The following is a 19595-nucleotide window of genomic DNA, read 5'->3' as shown; positions in this document are numbered from 1 at the left end:
TCACCTTGAGGGCTTGTTTCTTAAGTTAATTATTCATGATTGGAATTTGTAGATAGATATTCTTAGTTTTCCACAGCTTTTCGTTAATAGGGTGTCTCCAGGTGTCTCCTTAGTTGGCAGACAAAGGCCCGCATCATCAAGGCTTGGTTTTTCCGATGGTCAATTGCAGACGTGAGAGTTGGATCCTAAAGAAGGGTGTGGGTGTTTGTGGTGTGTGAGTGTGTGTTAGTCATATCCAACTCCTCTTTGTGACCCAATCGACTGTAGCCCACCAGGCTCCTCTGTCCATGGAATTCTCCAGGCAAGAATACTAGAGAGGATTGCCATATCCTTCTTCAGGGGATCTTGCCCACCCAGGGCTTGAACCCTGGTCTCCTGCATTACGGGCAGCTTCTTTACCGTCAGAGCCCCAAGGAATTGATGCTTTCAGATTGTGGTGCTGGAGAAGACTCTTAAGAGTCCCTAGGAGTGCAAGGAGATCAAACTGTATCCTAAAGGAAATCAAGTATGAATATTTATTGGAAGGGCTGAAGTTGAAGCTCCAGTACTTTGGCCATCTGATGCTAAGAGCTGACTCATTGGAAAAGACCCCGATGCTGGAAAAGATTAAAGGCAAAAGAAGGGGGCTGCGGAGGATGACATGGTTGGATGGCATCACCGACTCAATGGATTTGAGTTTGAGCAAATTCCAGGAGATAGTGGAGGACTGTCTGCCTGGTGTGCTGCAGTCTGTTGGGTCAAAAAGAGTCCGACATGACTTAGCAACTGAACAACAGGGTGACTGTGACTACAAATTAAACTTTATACTAGGTCCAATTTGATGACACAACTTAGGTGCTAACAAAATACACTGAACATTATCAGAAGACAGGCTTAATGCTTGAAGTGGGGTTTCTTCTCGCATCACAGCAAAAATTGAATTTGTGGTATATTTTCTCTGGTTCTAAATTTAGTCTCAGATACTTAGCTAGTAATTTAAATTCAGATTTTAGACTTAGGCTAAATATCTTTTGCTATCTTATAGGGGGAGTAGAGGGAGAATGCTAACAAGTGCAATATGTTGTACTTCAAGAAGATGTAATATTGTCAAATTTTAATGAATATCAAGGCCTAAAGATTTGGTATAAAATATTTAGGTTCATTATTTTTAGTGTAAGTACTGATTAATTTATGTATTTGGACTTACTAACAATATATTGCCTACAGCTTTGAGGACAGTCTGCTAAGAGACCATGTATATCTCCCATTGTTGTGAGGATTAGACAAAACACATAAAGTGCCCCTTGTAAAAAGGAGATTACATAAAATGTCTTTTAAGAAGAGGTAAAAATCACATGTAGTTACCTAAAGATAACCATTTGGGGGGATAGTTCTTTTCCAGTCTTGATTTATTTATGCATACTTTCGTGTAGTACAAATTATACTTAGTATTCTGCTTTTTTTTTCTTTTAACAAAATGTGGTAGACTTTCCAATTTCATCATTAAAATTTCTTAATAGTCTATGTTAATAGCAGCATGATAGAATATCCTGTGCTTAACATAGATTTTCAGTAAATTTCAGCCATTGGGTATTTCCAGATTGGTAATTTCCACAGTTTACTCTTATAAATAATGCTGTTTCTAACTAACTTGTTTCTTAGGTCTTAAGAAGACACTTGAATCATGGGTGATGTTAAAAATTTTCTGTATGCCTGGTGTGGCAAAAGGAAGATGACCCCAGCATATGAAATCAGAGCAGTGGGGAACAAAAACAGACAGAAATTCATGTGCGAGGTATTTAAAAAAAATACAGCTTACATTTATGTGACTTTGAGGCTTATTTTTAATTGTTTATTATTATTAAATAATAATATTAATAATTAATATTAAAATAATTATCTTAATAATTTATAATTATTTTTAATAATTTAAAAGAATAATGTTTTCTGTTTGGAAATGTTAATGTGTTGTACATTGGGATAGGTCCTTTATTGTGACTTGCCTGCTATTTCTGTCTCATTCTAAATCATTTTCAAGTGATGTGAAATCAATCTTTTTTTTTTTTTTTTTTTTAAATCAATCATTTTAAAAAAACTTTGGGCGGCACCACACAGCTTAGGGGAATCTCAGTTCCCTGAGCAGGGGTGGAAGCGATGCCGCCTGCCGTGATGGCACGAGTCCTAACCAGGGGACAGCCAGGGAGTTCCCTGGGCATTACTTTTAAAACAACCTGGTAGGTAAGTTATTCTAATTAGAACAATGTGTTTTTCACACTTTATGCACTACCAGTAGTGCAGATTAGAAAAATTGGACTGTCTTAGTAGGTGCGTTCTCGTCAGAGTGCTTTAAAATAAATACAGGTAGTTTATTCTTTGGTCTTGTGAAATCAGATTTTAATGTGGGACTTAATGTTGCATTAGAAGAGATTATCTGAGCCACATAAGTTAGCATTCTTGTTTTTGGATTAGTTTATCACTGGACAGTATGAATTGCCATTTTTTTTATAAGATAGCCTGTGAATTCTCTTAAGTGTGTTATTTTCACTATGTTTATAAAGTATATCTCCAGTAATTAACTGTAATCCCTTAATGGTGTAGTGAAGTATGAATTTTTTAAATCCCCAAATTACCCAGGTCACTCTTATTTTTTTCTTGAAGGTTCGAGTGGAAGGATATAATTACACTGGCATGGGTAATTCCACCAATAAAAAAGATGCACAGAGCAATGCTGCCAGAGACTTTGTTAACTATTTGGTTCGAATAAATGAACTAAAGAGTGAAGAAGTCCCAGCTATTGGGGTAAGTATGGCCAAGCACTTGAGACATAAGGTTATGCTAATCCAGTATGTATGGAGGCGCAGCATGATAGTTTTTCGGTGTTGTTTTCAAATAGTATGTTAATGTGTTCCTTAGTGAACCTTGGGAGTGATGTGTTTTCTCAGAAAACTGGGATAATTTTCTAAAGATTTGGATCTCGTTTTCGTTATATACCTGTCTTGGGGATTCCCTTGAGTCTGTATGTCTTAGGGTTTTACACATTGTCTTCATTCAAAACGGATTTTTCAGAGCCTGTTGTTTTCTGTGTACTTCAAAAATAACATTTTAAACAATGTAAAAATCAGTAACATTTTAAGATACATTTGCTCCCATTGACATTTTCTTAGCAGAGTTAAAGTAGTATTTAGTACAGTAGAATATCATTCTTGTGTTTTTGATAATGTAATTATTTTTAATTATATTGTGTGTGTGCAGCAAAAGTTACGAAAAAATAAACTCTTAACTAAAAAGTGAAAGTTTGAATTTTCACAAGAATAGTGGTATTGCTGATGTTTTTTAAAAACATTAAAAAAAATCACATGATTTAAGCAGATGCCTTAGGTGTTACATGAAAGATCCAGTTTTTATAAAACCTTTAGGAATAATATATTAATTTCAGCACCTTTCAATGGGTTTTTGTATTCTGACTTGCTTATAAAAGTAAAAATACATGTTTTTTACCTTTCCATTGCATTTACCCAGGAATTGAATTTACTATCTAGTATGGTGTACCACTATATAATTACAAGATTTTTAATTAGATTGGTTGAACCATCTGTAAAATGAAGAGATTGGACAAGACGACCTTGATTCTTTTTCAAATATTTGACCCATTGGCCTCTGTTCCCTGTGTTATGACCTGTTCTAGTTGTGTGTGTGTTTTTTTTTAAGCCTCTTCCTAGGTCTGTTGGTGGCAAACTCTTTCGTTTCTTTTATGTAAAAATGTTTTTATTTTACCTTGAATAGAAGAAAATGCAATTCTGAGGTGCCGGTTTTCTTTCAGCACTTCAAAGATCATGTTGCACTGTTGTCTTACTTCCATTGTTGTCTGATGAGAAGTGGGCAAGTAATCAAATCATTTCCGCCTATATGTGTTTTTTTTGGTTGCTTTTTTCCTTTGGTTTCCAGTAGCTTGGCTATGATGTAACTAGACATGGTTTTCTTTGTATTCATCCTGCTTGGAGTTTGCTAAAATTCTTGAATCTGTAAATTTATGTCTTTCATCAAATATGGGAAACTTTTGGCTATTGTTGGGTTTTGTTTTGTTTTTTTCTCAAACATTTCTTAATTTTTTCTTCTTTTTCTGGGACTTTCATGTTGACATATGAGAAACCTTTTGAAACTATTTTGGAGGTCCTGGACAGTCTTTTTCTCCTCCTTTCTCTAATTTTCAGATTAGATGATTTCATGTATATGTTGAAGATAATCAGTATCTTCAAGTTCACTGATTGCTTTCACTGTTGGTTCCATTTTGCTCTTAAGTCTGTCAGTTTTTTTTTTTCCCAGATACTCTCTTTTTTTTTTTCCCTAAGTTTATTGCTTTTTATTTTTTAAACAGGTTTTGTTTTTCTGGTGGCATTTCTTTTCATTCATTGTAAGCATACATTCATGATATGACTGAATTTCTTTTATGTCATTTAGCATAGCTACAATAGCTGCAATTAAAATTCTTAACTGCTAATTCGAACATTGGGGCCATCTCAGGGTTGGACTCTGTTGATTGTGCTTTTGAGATTTTTCCTCTTGGTATGTCAAATGATTTTGCATCATATCCTGGGCATTGTGACTGTTACGTTTTGGAGACTAAATGATGTTAGTCCTCCAAAGAGTATTTACTTTGTCATTGTGTTGTCCAGCAGTCAACTTAGATGGACTCAAGCGCCAGCACTATCTTTTGAGTGATAGTTCCAATCTCACTTAAGTTTTCTGATCCTGTGCTAGGAGGCTTGAAATCTCTCCTGCGTATATATAGTTTAAAGCTTAGCCAGATATTTGGGGAAAGTTTGTACACAGAGTTTGGGATTCCTGTTTGTTTCCTTTCCAAGATTTCTCACTTTCCAGCAGCTTTGGTTTCGCCAAATTCTTATCCTTTGATACTTCCGACCAGAAAGACTGAATTTTCTATTGAGTTTTAGCTGTCTCAGATGGTCTTCCCTAGTAATAAAAGGCATAATAACTGGAATTATACTTTCTATTTTTTGCTTTCTCATTTCAAGTTCCTTCTAGACTTTGCCAGATTTTGTTCACTTTTTAGTGCCTGTGTATAGCTGAGGGGAGTTTTAGGGTTTTTGTTTTTCTCGAGTTCATGTTAGCTGCAGGAGTCAGTGTAGTAGGAGCTACCGGGCCCTACCAGAAATAGCATCCTATTTTCAATTTTTTGTTGTTAGCATTGTAACACATTCAGATCTTTTCCATTAAGGCTCCAACTATGCATTTTCTACTTTCTCCCTCACTTCCACACTGGCCTTCTTGCAATTCCTCAAGTTAGGCTAGCGCCTTTTCCATCTCAAGACTTTTGTACTTGACTATTCTTTCTGCCTAGAGTGCTCTTTCCCAGCCATTGAAAGTTGGAAATCTCTTGTTAATTACAAATTGAAAATTATAAATCTGCTGTTAGCCTGGTGTTCTATCTCCTTTCACTATTTGATTTTTCTCCATAGCACTTACTAACTTCTAGCCTGGTGTTTCTTAACTGGGAGTGATCTTGTCCCCCAGGAATGTTTGGCAGTATGTGGAGACATTTTCATTACAGCTGGAAGGGGATGGTGGTCTTATTGACATCTCATGGGTAGAGGCCAGGGTTGCTGCTAGACATCATACAATATACAGGAGAAAGCTTCCTGAAACAAAGAATCACCCAACCCAAAATGTCATTTATACTGTAATTGAGGACCCCTCTTTTAACCTATTTTTTGCCCCTAGATCCTCATACTATAGTTCATGAGAGCAGGGGGGTGGGGGGGTGGTTCCTGTGTTTAATTTGTTGCTGTCTCCCTAGTATCTAGAATAGTTCTGGTCCATATAATAGGCACTTAATATTTTTTGGTTAGATGAATGAGGGATGAACTTGGAAAAATATTATATCACAAGCCAATCTTTCCCATACCATCTATATTTTACCTCCCCATCCTCACCAAACCCTGTGTCACTTCACTTGCCCTTTCATGCAACAGAATGTACTTGCCAAAAAATGACTTATTTCTAAATGCCAGGGATACTTAAAACTTTTCTTTATTGTGGAAAATGTCAGATGTGTGTCAAAGTAAGACTAGGAATAATACCATAAACCCCTGTGTTGCAGCACTTTTCACCATGACCAGTCATGATTCATCTCTTAATTTCTATCTGCCTTCTTCCTTTTGGATTATTTTTTGGCAAATAATTAAAAAACCAAACATCCTGTCATTCATCTGTTACTATTTCAGTTTGTGTTTCTAAAAGGTAATCCTTTTAAAAAACATAGCAATTCCATTATCAAACCTAAAAAAAATTGTTTCTTAACATCCCCAAACACCCAGTCAGTACTCAGATTTTCCTGATTGTTCCATGAGTCCATTTTTAGTAGTTTATTTAAATTATGTTCCGAATGTTGTCTGTGTGCTACAGTTGATTGATGTCTGGTGTTCCCATCAGTAGATCCTCTCTCCCTCCCCCTTTCTCTCAATTTTTCTTTGGAATTTGTTAAAGAAAGCATCTTGTTTATTTTTTAGTTTCTCACACTTCAGATCTTGCAGATACAGCCCCCAGGTATCATAAAGGATTTCTGTGTTCCTCTGTTTCCCGTAATTGGTGGTTAGAGACTTGATCAGATTGCAGTTTGATTGGAGTAGAGGGGCAGGCACAGGAAAGATGAAGTCTATTCTCCCATCAGGAGGAGGCGCGTGATGGGGCGTTAGGAGCCATTGATATCACTGTGGATTTAATTCTTCAGTAAATTTCTTTGATTTTTTTAGTTCAAATACTTTTATAACAAGAAACCGCCTTAAAAAAAAAACAGAACCTCTCTTTATCAATAATTTAGTTATTCTGAGGTATAATTTATGCATAAAATGTTAAGATAAATGTTTGATTCTTTCCCTTTAACAGTTAAGTTTGTCCCTAGTATCTTCTGCTGCTTGCTAAGTCACTTCAGTCATGTCCGACTCTGTGATCCCCTAGACAGCAGCCCACCAGGCTCCCCCGTCCCTGGGATTCTCCAGGCAAGAACACTGGAGTGGGTTGCCATTTCCTTCTCCAATGTGTGAAAGTGAAGTTGCTCAGTCGTGTCCGACTCTTAGTGACCCCATGGACCGCAGCCTACCAGGCTCCTCCATCCATGGGATTTTCCAGGCAAGAGTACTGGAGTGGGGTGCCATTGCCTTCTCCTCAATTAGGTATTATTCCCAGAATTGTTATGAACTCATTGATTCAAATATGTAACATGTTAATACATTCATTAATCTTTTTGTTGCTGTGTAAGTTAGCTAGTAGGATCTTCTTCAGATTGATTTTTCAGTGTGTTTAACCTTACCCTTACTCTGATCACTTTCTTGCTTTGTGGTGTATCATATGTTTGACTCAACTTGAATTTTACTATTACAGATGTGGAATCAGCCATTTGTTAAGATCCCTGGTTCTATTTACTGGGGGATGGTGTTTAGAGACCACAAATTGAGTGCCAAGAGTTATTACTACTAAATTGGTCATTGTTTTAGCCTTTCCAGTATACAAAGCTTGGGAAAATTTTTTCCAAGACAAGGTATATTTTGAGTTCAACCTAATGCTTCCAGTTTAAATTCAGAATGGCAGAGCTTTTTGTTCACCCTTTGTGTGCATCTGTCTGTCTATTATCCCCTCAAACCAAAACTGTGTTTCCTTGCAGTGCCCTAACATAATTACTCTCTTGCTTTATTCACCAATACATGTACAACAGTCTCATGCTGTAAATTCCAGTACTATTATCAATAATGCAATTACTGAAAAATTTAAGTTTTTGCAGTTCTTTTCATATTTAGGGTATATCCTACTTGGTGGTGTTTAGTCACTAAGTCATATCTGACTCTTTGCAACCCCATGGACTGTAGCCCATCAGACTCTTCTGTCCATGGGATTTCCCAGGCAAGCATTCTGGAGTGGGTTGCTATTTCCTTCTCCAGGGGATCTTAACAACTCAGGGATCAGACCACATCTCCTGCCTGGCAGGCGGATTCTATACTGCTGAGCCACCTGGGAAGAAGCCCCCATATCCTACTGCAGACTTACAAATGACTGCACTTTCACGTTAAATAATTCCTCTTTGTGATCATACTGTCATCTCTATCCTCTGGTTTGTTTTCATTTTGCTTTAACTTTTAGGGATCATCTTTGTAAAACTGGACAATTACATTAAATAGTTGCATAATTTTGTTAAATTAATGAAACAAGTGTATTTAGAAAAGTCTGACTTCTGTCCCTGCCTCCTCCATCTGTTTTCCTGTTGGGTTTTTGTTTTTTAGTTATTAGTCAGCCTTCTTTTTTCTAACTGTAAGCCAAAAAATGATGTATATTAATATTCCTTACCCCAGCTCTTTATTTTACTAACAGTATCTTGTGTACACTTTTCTTTTTCTTTACTTACCTGCTTTTCACTTCAATAGTACCATAGTTTATTCAGCTAACCTCTACTGACGGATTTTTGTGCTTTTTACTGTTACTTAGAATGCTAAAATGAATAGTCTATGTATTATGCATGTGTATGCATATAAATTTTTGTATTTTTGCTAATCTGTCTTGGGCAGAGATTCGTTGAAATTGAATTGCTGGATCAAAGGATATTGCATATGTGCTTTTGCAGGCTGTTACATTTTCTTTCTCTAGGCAGGTTGCCGTAGTGTAGTGGTTATCACGTTCGCCTAACATTTTCTTTCTTTGTAGGATAAGAGTTGAATTATTTTGCATTTCAGTCATTTCCAGTGATTCTCAACAGGGGCAGTTTTGGCATGTCCCCCCAGCCCCCATTGCATTTTTGACTAAGAACAGGGGGAGGGTTGCTACTGGCATCTCGTTGGTAGTCCAGGGATATTGCTAGACATCCTGTGATCAAAGCATTATTCCCACTTTGGCCCAGCTGGTTCATTCTTACTGGAGCTGTTAGTAATTGCCCTCCACTCTTCCCCAGTAGTATATTGGACACCTTCCATCCTGGGGGGCTCATCCTTCAGGGTCATATCTTTCTGCCTTTTCATACTGTTGATGGGATTCTCCAGACAAGAATACTGGAGTGGTTTGCCATTTCCTCCTCCGGTGGACCACATTTTGTCAGAACTCTTCACTATGACCTGTCCATCTTGGATGGCCTTGCGCAGCATGGCTCATAGCTTTATTGGGTTATGCAAAAAGGTAAATGATCTATATAGCATAAAGTGATCCCAGTTTTTGTGTGAAAATTATATTCATCTACATAATTATGTAATCTCCAGAGAGAAAATTGCGGATATTTTTACTACCCTTACCTTTTCTGCCTGAAATGAGAACATAATAGTTTTATAATACTGAAAGCAACAATATTAATATTATGAGGAAAAGAGGGGGCCTCTTCCAAGTTTTAAAGAAGGTCTCTGAAGGCAAATTTACTGACCTTCCCTTGACTTTTCCTCTTGCAGGTAGCACCCCCTCCACCCTCAGCTACTGATTCATCTGATACCACAGCAGATGACGGAGGTTTACCAGCAACCCTGGGAGGACCTCTTCCTCCACATCTGGCTCTCCAGGCAGGTAAGGACTTGAATGTGTGCACATGACTGAGAATAAGATACACAGTCTTGCACAGTCATCATCTTTTCCTCACTTGGACAGATAGGAATAACTATTCTGAACTCCTAATGTGGAGAGAACCCAAGATCTTCATAAGTTTGCAGCTGCCACCGGGTTATTTAATCTCTTATAAAGTGGTACAGCTCAATTCCTTTCTGTCATTAGATTTTGATCTCTGGATAGATTTTGCACAGGCTAGAATATTTGGTTAAGGGGGTTTTATTTACTGCCCTTTCTTGTTTTTAACTTGATTCCTGCCAAATATTGTAGGCTTGTTTGTTTGTCATAAGGGTCCCAGTCACTGCTGAATTCTGTATATATCAAAACTTCCATTAGTGTGTCAACTGTAGGGTCAATTACCTGGAATATTTGTCAAATTACCTGTGTCTCAGATCCAGTGTTTATGAAACAAGGATAACAATGTTTACTTACAAGATTATTTGAGTAAACTTTTTAAAAGTATCAATAAACAGTTTTAGGCAATATTAACTACAATTTTTAGTCTGGTTTCTCATTAAAATTCATCACTTTTTAACACCTTAACTTCTTATTTCCATCTCTAGCACTAGCATGTAGTTTTCTTACAGGGTCATATCTAGCGAAGAAACAGTTACCATTTAATCAGTTATTACATATGTAATAACTTAAAACAGCTACATGATAATGTATGCCAGGTTATCAGTGGCTTATTTTTTTTTTTTTTATCAGTCACTTATGATCATTACTAGCAGCACCCCACTGCATACCATCTTTGCAGTTAGTAATTTAGACCTGTATTCAGTGAGGTAACACTTTGTAAGTAAGTGAGAAATTTCAGGTCCATTTCTAATAATAGAGCTCTGAAATCTAAATTAGGAGTAGTTTTTAAAATTATTCAGGTTATTTGTACAATTTGATTCATTAAAAGAACATCATTTTCTTTCCATAATAGAAAATAATTCTGGAGGTGGGGGCTCTGGCTATGTGCCCACCTGGGATCGAGGTGCCAACTTGAAGGATTATTACTCAAGAAAAGAAGAACAGGAAGTCCAAGCGGTAAGGCTGTAAACCTGTGTTACATCTGCTAGAATGTGATTTAGGACTTGGTTCATGGCACGGTTTAAAATATTTGCAACTTTATAATTTAATGATTGTTTTAATTAATTATTTGAGACTGGTAGTTCACCGTCAACCTAAGCTTCCTGTTAATTCTGTTCAGTAGAATTGCCTATGAAATAAAACTTGTTTTTCCCTGGTATTAATAAAATGTCTCTTCATCTGCTTTGTAGGAAATTTAGTTGCCTCAATAAACCTCATTTCTTGAGCACTTGCAGTAAAAGTGCTTTGATAAGGCAGCTTACTTTTCTAACTTGATAGATCTATACTTTATTTTTTTGGCCGGATAGATAGATAGATACCTTATTTTTTTGGCTGTGTGCAGCATGCAGAATCTTAGTTCCCTAACCAAGGATCAAACTCATGCCTCTTGTAGTGTGGAGTCTTAACCACTGGACCACCAGTGAAAATCTTTTCACTTTATTTGTTTAAAGTTTTCAGTTCAGTTCAGTTGCTCAGTCGTGTCCGACTCTTTGTGACCCCATGAATCACAGCACGCCAGGCCTCCCTGTCCATCACCATCTCCCGGAGTTTACTCAAACTCAGGCCCATCGAGTCGGTGATGCCTTCCAGCCATCTCATCCTCTGTCGTCCCCTTCTCCTCCTGCCCCCAATCCCTCCCAGCATCAGGGTCTTTTCCAATGAGTCAACTCTTCGCGTGAGGTGGCCAAAGTACTAGAGTTTCGGCTTCAGCATCAGTCCTTCCAATGAACACCCAGGACTGATCTCCTTCAGGATGGACTGGTTGGATCTCCTTGCAGTCCAAGGGACTCTCAAGAGTCTTCTCCAACACCACAGTTCAAGAGTATAAATTCTTTGGCACTCAGCTTTCTTCACAGTCCAACTTTCACATCCATACATGACCACTGGAAAAACCATAGCCTTGACTAGATGGACCTTTGTTGGCAAAGTAATGTCTCTGCTTTTTAATATGCTATCTAGGTTGGTCATAGCTTTCCTCCCAAGGAGTCTTTTTAATTTTATGGCTGCAGTCACCATCCGCAGTAATTTTGGAGCCCAAAAGAATAAGTCTGACACTGTTTCCACTGTCTGCCCATCTATTTCCCATGAAATGATGGGACCAGATGCCATGATCTTAGTTTTCTGAATGTTAAGCTTTAAGCCAACTTTTTCACTTTCCTCTTTCACTTTCATCAAGAGGCTTTTTAGTTCCTCTTCATTCTTTGCCATAAGGATGGTGTCATCTGCATATCTTGAGGTTACTGATATTTGAAGTTTTAAAACCAGCCTGAAAAAATTGGTCAAAGGTTTCTTAGGAACAGTTTAAATGTATAGTACATTAACCAATAGCTTGTTTGTACGATAGGACTGTCACATGGAGTAAAAACTAGTTCTGGCTCAGTTTTGACTAGGATCAGAAGCTGTTAAAAAGACAACTTTTGCACTTCAAAGCATGGTACAAAGAAATTGTTACAGAATCACGAAGCCAAATTTAATTATCATTGATTCAACAGACCCTTGAATCTGAAGAAGTGGATTTAAATGCTGGACTTCATGGAAACTGGACCTTGGAAAATGCTAAGGCTCGTCTGAACCAATATTTCCAAAAAGAAAAGATTCAAGGAGAATATAAGTACACCCAAGTGGGTCCTGATCACAACAGGTTTGCTTGGTTCACTCTTTTCCTTCTATAGTAAGTTAGGGTTTTGTAGTTACTGTTCTTGTATGTGGCATCTGGTTCAGTTTGTGGATGAGTAGCAGATGGTGAAAAGATATGTTACATTGACCAAGAAAAATTGTCACTGATGTGTAATGTGTAGTTTGCTATGGTTTTCACTTAGGAGTGTGATTTTAAGAATAAAATCACAAAAGTATTATGTGTAAGAATAAAATCTGCAAAAAATCTGCTGTTTGTGTTGCTAGACTTCTGGTTCTCGTATGAATCTGAGAAGCAAAAAATTGTAGCCTCAAGTAGTGGTTTGCCCATGTTTGACTTAAGAGTCAGCCAGAGATAGTGGGTTTATTGTTCTCTGCGGTATTAGAAGTAGTTATAATATTTATGTCTTCAACGTGTCAAGTTAGACACTTAAAAGTTTAGAGTCTTCAGAGAGAGATGGTGTTGCATCTAGAACCACATTTCCCATCGGCTTTGAAAGTTGGCTGTGTTCGAGTTCTATCAGTGAAGTTTTAAGGGCCTGTTGCGAAGCTGAAGGAGAGCCTCCGTCTTTGTATGTGAGTTAAATTAGCACACGTTTGTTCTGTTAAATTTCATAAAACTGAACATACAGGGAGGAGGAGGTTCTCACAGTGACAGTATGTTTCTCAGCCTGCTTGCTGTTCTTCCTGAGAGCATTCCAGGGTGTAGTAATTATTACTCCCAGGAAGGCTCATATGGATAAGACTCTTCTGGGGGCACTAATATTTTATTGAAAGGGAGGGGATGTTTTAATGAAAATCTGGATGATTTAATTTGCTGTCCTTACATGAACTAAGTCAAAATGCATCAAAACTGTTTTCCTTAAAAATAAAGTGTTGCATCTAGCAACCCTAAAATAATTATTACTGAAATAAAACTTTGATATTGATCAAAATGATGTTCAGAGCATTGTTCCCCCTGCTTCCCAATGTTTTATTCAATCCTGAATTCTCAAATACTTAATTTTGACATCTGACTTTATTAAACCATCAGATTATAAAAGAAAGATTCGTTTGTTGATGATTTTTTAAATTTTGTTTTTCTACACTGATTGGGCTTGGTAGCACTTGATAACTTTAAGGGCAGTTAGATAATTTAAGTATGCCTGAAACTTACTGTAAATTTTTTTTTAATATCTTAATTGACTTCTGATACAAAGAGTTAAAGAATTCAGGCTGTGACAAGGAAGGCAGAGGCAGTTGGGGGAGCTTGGACAGCATTGCTCTTTGTATGTCCTTTAAAGGCATAACAGACAGCAACACTAGAGGTCTGTGTTCATACACACATGTGCTGCTGCTTAGGCTGAACTAAGCAATCACATGGGAAACTATTGTAAACTGATTTCTGGTGTTGCTGTTCCCCCCTAGGTGGAGGAGAATGAGATTGAGTGCTGACTTTAAGCCTGGCTGAGAAACATACTGGCATCGGTGTCATTAATGAAAGGGTGGATGTTGTTTCCCTGAAAGCCAGTGGCCTTTGACCCCTGAAGCCGCTGTGCCTGAAGGTCAGTTCACGAGGTATAGGAAGGAATCTTAACATTTTTTTTTTGTAAGTCTCACCTGACCTTTTATTCACAGCACAAAGCCAAGGTTAGAATATACCTGAGCAATGGAAGGATCAGAAAGCATAGTTTTCAAAGGGCAATGTTCCCCTTTTTAAAACCCAAATTTATTCCCTAGTGTCTGCTAGCTGTTTTAGCTATAGTTTTCAAAAATATTTTGTTCTCCAAGACTTGACTTAAAAATTTTTTTGTTATTAAGGGCTACTTCCAACTGCAGGCAGATACCAGATCTCTGTCTCCAGCCACTGACATGGGCTCAGCGTTTGTATACCCATGTGTATGTGTGCATACGAGCCTATTTTTAGCTGATCATAACAGATTGAAATCATTAGTGGGTGGCCCATGCAAAGGATCTTAACCACAACTATAGTTTAAGGAGAGTGTTGGACCTATTTTATTTCTTGGCCTCAAGCTAAGTGGAAAATTCCTTTTCACTAAATGTTTTCTAGCTATTCAGACTGCAGCCTTTGAAATACAGTTTAAAGTAAGTAATATGGAATCAAAACTCCTAACATTTTCTTTCCATGAACAGTTGGCTCATCAACTTGATTACAGCTGTCTCATGCCGTGTTGTACATTATTTGATGTTTATATACTTCATTTGTTCTAGGAGTGAACAGAAATGTTTACAGTGGTTTTTTGCTTTGATTTGCCTAAGCAGTTGGAAAGCCTGATTTAAGAATCCTGGATTTAATCATTTCTAATGGTGAAATTTCTAACCTTGTTTGTATATGTTGTTACAGGAGCTTTATTGCAGAAATGACCATTTATATCAAGCAGATAGGCAGAAGTAAGTGTTGTTGCTTTCCTAATATTCTGAGTCTTGTATAGCGTAGTAGTATTCATTATAGTCTTGAGCCACATATATTATTAATTTGACAGAGTCCATGCTATAAAGTACCATTTAGGGTGTTTTAGAATATTAGTGATTAGCAGGCCCAGTTTCCCAGTTTTACGTGTGAAAAGAGATTGTGCTAGTATTGTATTTCAAAGGGTAAGAGGTGGTAGGCTGTTGACGAATCTGCTGCCAGTGTCAAAGAATTAATCTTTCCATTGATACAGAAAAGATAAAGCTCCTTCAGGTAAAACTTACTCAGTGACATTTAGAAAGGAGTTAGTCAGATGATAGGATTGGAGGTCTAAAGGTGAATGTGAACATTTAAGAGTCATAGAGTCAAGAAAGAAAGGTGAGAAAGTTACCCTTTAGGCATTTAAGGAACAGACTGGAGTTATTCATAAAGGAAGTAAAAAGACAAGCATATACATGAATTCTTTATTCTTAGTAAGTATAAAAGCAGGCAGTATGTCATGCTTGAAAGTAAAGAATAGCTCTGTGTACCTGATTTTCTCACTGCCAAGTTTTATGATTTCAACTAAATCATACCTATGTTGCTGGGACTCAGTTTACCTCACTACAAGTCGAGGAAAGTGGGTAAAGATTCTTTCCAGCTTGAGAATTACGCAGCTACCCCTCATGACTTCAGTGTATCAAAGACTTAGAATAAAATCAAGTCTTTGAAAGAAGCCCTAGGAGATGATGTTTAATTTTTTTAATCCTAGACTTTTAAGAATAAATTACTGAGTGGATAGGAGTTTTAAGCTTTTTGGAACATAGCGACTCATTTGTTTACATTGCTGCTAAGTCGCTTCAGTCGTGTCCGACTCCGCGACCCCATAGACGGCAGCCCACCAGGCTCCCCCGTCCCTGAGTTTCTCCAGGCAAGAACAGTGCAGTGGGTTGCCATTTCCTTCCCCATTAGGGAATAGCAAACTTCTTCCAGATAAATATTTTAAGCTTGGTGGGTCACATATATGACACATTATTATTTCTGTCTTATATTTATGAACTCTTTACATGAGAACCTGTCTGTTCCTGGGCCCATAGTCAAACTCTAGTTGAAGTGTTCCTAGTGAATGGTTTCACTCTTGAGAGAGAGAATTGAGTAACTGTGACAGAGACTATGTGGCCTTAAAGCCTGAAATATTTTTTGACCCTTAATAGAAGAAGATTGCTTGACTCCTGGTCTAGGCACTTTGGACCCATTTTCATTCCTTTGATTTGCTCTTGATCCTTTATTTTTCAGAAGTTAAACTCTTCCGTTTTAATGCTATATGATGTTGATAATGACAGCTTCGTTGAAATAGTTTTATTTGCTTTTTAATGTAAAGATTTGTATGTGGTATGTGTCTTAGTGTGTGCCTATAACCAGGATGGTCAGTTATTTTGTTGATAAGCTGTTAATGGTATTGGTTTGAGTTAGCAGTTAGAATGAAAAGGAGCTTAGAACTCATACTCTGTATTTTAGGTCAGCTTTTGTACCTAACCTCCTAGTTGCTTATGATGAGATATTTCTTTACTTAGACAATTTATCCTTTTCTCTGTGGTAATTTTGAACTTAAATTATAGGGATTTTTGCACGTGAACATGGATCAAATAAAAAGCTGGCAGCACAGTCCTGTGCGCTGTCACTTGTCAGACAGCTCTACCACCTTGGCGTGATTGAACCTTACTCTGGACTTACAAAGAAGAAAGAAGGAGAGACAGTGAGTCTTTAGACTTAGTAGCCCAGAGAGATAATACGAGATTCAGTTTTGTTGTTGTTTAGTCACTAAGTCTTGTCCAACTCTTTGTGACCCCGTGGACTAGCCCGTCAGGCTCATCTGTCCATGGGATTTCCCAGGAAAGAATACTGGAGTGGGTTGCCGTTTCCTTCTCTAGGGGATCTTCCCACCCCAGAGATCAAACCCTAGTCTCCTGCATTGGCAGGCAGATTCTTTACCGCTGAGCCACCAGGGAAGCCCGTGAGATTCAGTTTAGCTCTTCTGTTTAATATTTGGCTAAAAGTGTTTGATCATTCTAGGACTCTTACCTCAAGAAATGGAAATGGCCATCATTAAAGTAATTCTTTCATGAAGGAACTGACTTCTTGTTTACTTTAGGTCTATTGTAGGCCTAGTATCAACTCCATACTCTTAACCCTCCCGTAGTAGATTTGAGTAGTGTTCATATGTATGTTACACGATTCTGATGACTCTCCCTTTTTCTATAGGTGGAGCCTTACAAAGTGAACCTTTCTCAAGATTTGGAGCATCAGCTGCAGAACATTGTTCAAGAGTTAAATCTTGAGATCGTGCCCCTAGTAAGCATACAGCTACTTAGTTCTTCACTTTTGTATTGACCTTCTTTAGTCAGACAAGCAACTGGTATTTTTGGTTTTCTTTGTTTTTTTAATAGCCTGAAGATCCCTCTGTGCCTGTTGCACTCAACCTTGGCAAACTGGCTCAGTTTGAGCCATCTCAGCGGCAAAACCCAGTGGGTGTGGTTCCTTGGTCACCGCCACAATCCAACTGGAATCCTTGGACTAGCAGCAACATTGATGAGGGGCCTCTGGCTTATGTGAGTGCAACACTGTTGTTGAGATCAGACTTCTGTGTTTTACTTTTGAACATATTTCATTAGGATGTCTAGTTTTAAAGAAATGAATTCAGCTTCAAGCTGAATCATGCTTTTGTGTGACTATTGCTTTCCCATTTTACAGGCTACTCCCGAACAAATTAGCATGGACCTCAAGAATGAATTAATGTATCAGCTGGAACAGGATCGTGATTTGCAAGCAGTAAGTCTGAAGTATTTAAGAGCTTCAAAACAGTGAATAACATATTTTACCCCTTTCTAGGAAGGAAAATCAAAGATACTAATTTAACTGCTAATCCTAGTTACCTCTGAGGATAGTAGTAGTGAGTTAAGGGCCTGTGATTCTTAATGTAAATGAAGAGATGGGAGTGTAATAACTTTTCATGTGTGTGTGTGGGTGTTTTCTGAATAAAGGGACTTAAAATGTTAGAAGAAAGGGAGTGTATATGTAATGTCCAGGATAAAAATGAGGAAAATAAGGATGTGGATAAGGCCAAAAGATAGATTTTTTTCAGAAATTTAATGGAAAGAGGTTGTTCAATTAGATGTGTGTATGTGTGTATATATATATTTTATGAAAAAGTATTTTCTGAGTATCCAGGCAGTGGGAAGGAGTAACTTTTCCTAGAGATGGCAGCTTTTTTTTAGAATTAAAATAGTTGCTTTTAATATGTATGTTGGTTGACATGTGAAGTGTGACTTTTCTAATACAGGTCTTACAGGAGAGAGAGTTACTGCCTGTGAAGAAATTTGAAAGTGAAATCCTGGAAGCAATTAGTCAGAATCCAGTTGTCATTATTCGAGGTGCTACTGGATGTGGTAAAACCACACAGGTTCCCCAGTTTATTCTAGATGACTGTATCCAGAATGACCGAGCAGCTGAGTGTAACATTGTAGTAACTCAGGTAAGTAACAAGCCAGTTTTATGAGGCATGTGCCTGTTTTGAATAGTGTTTGAGAGGTGGATGCATCTAGAAGCCAGAGCGTTCCTAGTTCTTTGATCAGCTTCCCTTTGTAGTGACATAAAAGTCTGAAAGTGGTAGAGCATTAGGCCCCTTTAAGTTAAAAACAGAAAAAAGGCATGAAAAGAATTTAAGTTTTGTGTTAATCTCCAGTATCTTTCACTGATAAGGTAAACTGAACCATATGGTAGATTCTCAGTGTCTGGGCTTGAGGGAGTCTTCAGGCCTCATTTCAGTTCAGTTCAGTCGCTCAGTCATGTCCGACTCTTTGCGACCCCATGGACTGCAGCATGCCCGGCCTCCCTGTCCATCATCAACTTCCGGAGTTTACTCAAACTCGTGTCCATTGAGTCGGTGATGCCATCCAGCCAGCTCATCCTCTGTCACCCCCTTCTCCCTCCTTCGATCTTTCCCAGCATCAGGGTCTTCTCAAATGAGTCAGTTCTTTGCATCAGGTGGCCAAAGTGTTAGTTTCAGCTTCAGCATCGGTCCTTCCAATGAATATTCAGGACTGATCTCCTTCAGGATGGACTGGTTGAATCTCCTTGCAATCCAAGGGACTCAAGAGTCTTTTCCAACACAGTTCAAAAGCATCAATTCTTCGGCACTCAGGCTTCTTTATAGTCCCAACTCTCAAATCCATACATGACCACTGGAAAAACCATAGCTTTGACTAGACAGACCTTTGTCGGTAAAATAATGTCTCTGCTTTTTAATATGCTGTCTAGGTTGGTCATAACTTTTTTCCAATGAGCAAGTGTCTTTTAATTTTATGGCTGCAGTCACCATCTTCTGTGACTTTGGAGCCCAAAAAACTGAAGTCTGTCACTGTTTACATTGTTTCCCCATCTATTTGCCATGAAGTGATGGGACCAGATGCCATGACCTTAGTTTTCTGAATGTTGAGTTTTAAGCCAACTTTTTCATTCTCCTCTTTCACTTTCATCAAGAGGCTCTTTATTTCTTCTTTGCTTTCTGCCATAAGGGTGGTGTCATCTGCATATCTGAGGTTATTGATACTTCTCCCGGCAGTCTTGATTCCAGCTTGTGCTTCATCCAGTCCAGTGTTTCTCATGATGTACTCTGCATATAAGTTAAATAAGCAGGGTGACAATATACAGCCTTGATGTACTTTTCCTGATTTGGAATCAGTCTCTTGTTCTATGTCTAGTTCTAACTTGCTTCCTAACCTGCATACAGATTTCTCAAGAGGCAAGTCAGGTGGTATTCCCATTTCTTTGGGCCTAAAATAAGATAAAACTGAGAGTACTTTGTCCTTAAGTTTACATCCAAACCTTGGTTCTCTTTATCTTATCATCTTAAGGTTCAATAAAAACC

The 19595-nt window shown here is 37.9% G+C and overlaps 1 protein-coding gene across 2 annotated transcripts in view; it reads left to right on the top strand.

Annotated features, from left to right (window-relative positions):
* Nucleotides 1-19595, top strand: part of DHX9 (DExH-box helicase 9) — a 43490-nt gene that overhangs the window by 1589 nt on the left and 22306 nt on the right. Inside the window, exons 2-12 of one of the 2 annotated variants that reach the window (XM_043484926.1) lie at nucleotides 1642-1774; nucleotides 2638-2778; nucleotides 9417-9528; nucleotides 10499-10602; nucleotides 12138-12286; nucleotides 14624-14670; nucleotides 16288-16424; nucleotides 16931-17020; nucleotides 17116-17277; nucleotides 17420-17497; nucleotides 18009-18200. In XM_043484926.1, the coding sequence (XP_043340861.1) occupies nucleotides 1664-1774; nucleotides 2638-2778; nucleotides 9417-9528; nucleotides 10499-10602; nucleotides 12138-12286; nucleotides 14624-14670; nucleotides 16288-16424; nucleotides 16931-17020; nucleotides 17116-17277; nucleotides 17420-17497; nucleotides 18009-18200 (1323 nt within the window). In that variant the 5' untranslated portion in view covers nucleotides 1642-1663. Of the gene's footprint in view, nucleotides 1-1641; nucleotides 1775-2637; nucleotides 2779-9416; nucleotides 9529-10498; nucleotides 10603-12137; nucleotides 12287-13686; nucleotides 13824-14623; nucleotides 14671-16287; nucleotides 16425-16930; nucleotides 17021-17115; nucleotides 17278-17419; nucleotides 17498-18008; nucleotides 18201-19595 lie in introns of those variants that run through there. The other variant, XM_043484927.1, reaches the window with a different exon arrangement.

This window comes from Cervus canadensis, chromosome 13 (assembly GCF_019320065.1).
Source record: "Cervus canadensis isolate Bull #8, Minnesota chromosome 13, ASM1932006v1, whole genome shotgun sequence".
NCBI classification, from domain to species: Eukaryota; Metazoa; Chordata; class Mammalia; order Artiodactyla; family Cervidae; genus Cervus; species Cervus canadensis.
Note: the sequence above shows the minus strand (reverse complement) of the source record. Positions and strands in the feature narration are given on the sequence as shown.